The sequence below is a fragment of the Chelonoidis abingdonii genome, chromosome 11 (genome assembly GCF_003597395.2).
Source record: "Chelonoidis abingdonii isolate Lonesome George chromosome 11, CheloAbing_2.0, whole genome shotgun sequence".
Taxonomy (NCBI): Eukaryota; Metazoa; Chordata; order Testudines; family Testudinidae; genus Chelonoidis; species Chelonoidis abingdonii.
The window spans coordinates 62,145,548-62,147,682 of NC_133779.1; the positions used below are offsets into that span (position 1 = coordinate 62,145,548).

The 2,135-nt window shown below is 59.9% G+C and overlaps 1 protein-coding gene across 1 annotated transcript in view; it reads left to right on the forward strand.

Annotated features, from left to right (window-relative positions):
- Positions 1–2,135, forward strand: part of POU2F2 (POU class 2 homeobox 2) — a 59,304-nt gene that overhangs the window by 32,597 nt on the left and 24,572 nt on the right. The window contains exons 10-11 of the mRNA XM_075070704.1: positions 482–702; positions 983–1,056. Of these exons, the coding sequence (XP_074926805.1) occupies positions 482–702; positions 983–1,056 (295 nt within the window). The remainder of the gene's footprint in view (positions 1–481; positions 703–982; positions 1,057–2,135) is intronic.

Below are 2,135 nucleotides of genomic sequence, written 5' to 3' on the forward strand. Positions count from 1 at the left end.
GGGGGCTGAGACATTGTATTTACATAGGACCTGCACAAACAGGACCCTGTGCAGCGGGGGTGGGGGGGCTGAGGCTTTGTATTTACATAGGACCTGCACAAACAGGACCCTGTGCAGCGGGGGTGGGGGCTGAGGCATTGTATTTACGTAGGACCTGCACAAACGGGACCCTGTGCAGCAGGGGTGGGGGCTGAGGCATTGTATTTACGTAGGACCTGCACAAACAGGACTTTGTTCAGTCAGCAGAGTGAAATTGAGGCCCTTTATTTAAGTAGGGCCTAGAGAAATGGGAGGAGACTGAGCCAGCAGGGCACTGTGTTTATCTGGGAGCTGCACAAACTACCTGGCCAACAGGGAGTAGATTGAATGAGCACTTGAAGGCCAGTGTTTACATAGAACCTACCTAAACTCAGCTGAGGGGGGCAGACCAAGGCACTGTGTTTCCACAGGGCCTATACAAACAAAGACCCGTGAGGATGAGCCGCTCCCTCTGCTGATCCCCCCTGTCCACCCCCACTTCTGTCTTGCAGTGACTACCTTATCCTCAGCAGTTGGCTCCCTGACCCCCAGCCGGACGGGGGTGGGCGGGGGGCCCGCCACCATCAATTCCGCCACGCCGCCCCCCCCCAACAGCACCAACCCCAGCCCCCAGAGCAGCAGCCACTCGGCCATCGGCCTGTCGGGCCTGAATCCCAGCACGGGGTAAGTTGTGGGGGGCCTTGACAGGGACTGAAGGGGATGGGAGGGACGACACTGCTCTACGTTGGCACGGTAACTCCTCCCCAAGGGGGCAGGTGCTTCCGGTGCCATGGGTGGGGGGGGTGGCACCCTTGCCGAGGGGCCTGGAGCCAGGGCGGGTGGCGTACACACCTCTAACCAGTGATGTGGGGAGCTCGTGCCCCTTGGCCACGGAGGGCCAGTGCCATGGGGAGAGTGTTGGGGGATTCCCTGGCCTAACCTCCTGCATCTGGTTTGATTTCAGAAGCACAGTGCTAGGGGTGAACGCAGGGTTAAACCCGGCGCTAATGGCCACCAACCTGCTGGCCACCATCCAAGGTTCGTGGCACAAGCAGGCATGTTGCCATTTGCTCTGCCGGCCGGCCAGGGCGGACGTGCCTGGGCGTGTGCGAGGGAGTGAGTGTGAGTGTGAGGGCTCAGGAGCATATCTGGAGCCAGGTCTGTCTGGGAGGAACAGAGGGTTAGTGTGTGCAGGGGCACAAGAGGGACAGGCTGGGTGTGAGTGTGCAAGGAATCCTGGGAGAGCAGAGATCTGGAAGGTGTGTGTATTAGGAGTGTGCATGCGGGGAGGGTGGATGTTTGCGGAGATTCATGTGTGTGTGTGAGGATCAGGTGGGAGCACATGAGGATGGCGGATGTGTGCAGAGATCTGTGAGCGTGTGTGAGGATTGGGAGTGTGTGTGCAAGGAGGGCAGACTTGTGCAGAGATCCATTGTGTGTGAGGATCGGGAGTGTGCATGCGAGGAGGGCAGAAGTGAAGAGATCCATGTGTGTGCGAGGAGGATGGATGTGTGCAGAGATCCATGTGGGGGGGGGGGTTGGGAGTGCGCATGTGTCACGGAGTCCCCGGGCGATGCTCTGGAACTGCTCCCCACAAAGCCAGGCAGGACCTTGGGGAGCCTCCTCTCCCTTGGAGCAGACTGTCTGCAGGGCAAGAAGCTCCCATGGCTTCACCTCCTGGGTCTGACCTTGGAGCATTCAGCATCCTCTGCCCTTCTGTGCGCTTCCCACAGCGAGCCCACCCAGGCAGGGTTCTGGGGAAGCCACAGGGTCCTGCCCCCCCACTTCGCAGTCAGATGTGACTCTCAGCCAGCCAGGAACACAGAGGTTTATTCGATGACAGGAACAGGGTCTAAAACAGAGCGTGTAGGTACCATGAACCAGACCCCTCGGCCGGGTCCATTCTGGGGGGCAGTGAGCCAGACCCCCCCATCTGCCCTCACTCCTCGTCCCCAGGCAGCTCCAGACTAACAATCCCTCCCGCCCCTCCTCTCTGCTCAGCCCCTTTCCTGGGCCAGGAGGTCACCTGATCCCTTTGTCTCCAACACCTTCAGCTGACACCTTTGCAGAGGGGGGGCCCAGGCCATCAGTTGCTAGGAGACAGAGTGCCAGGCATT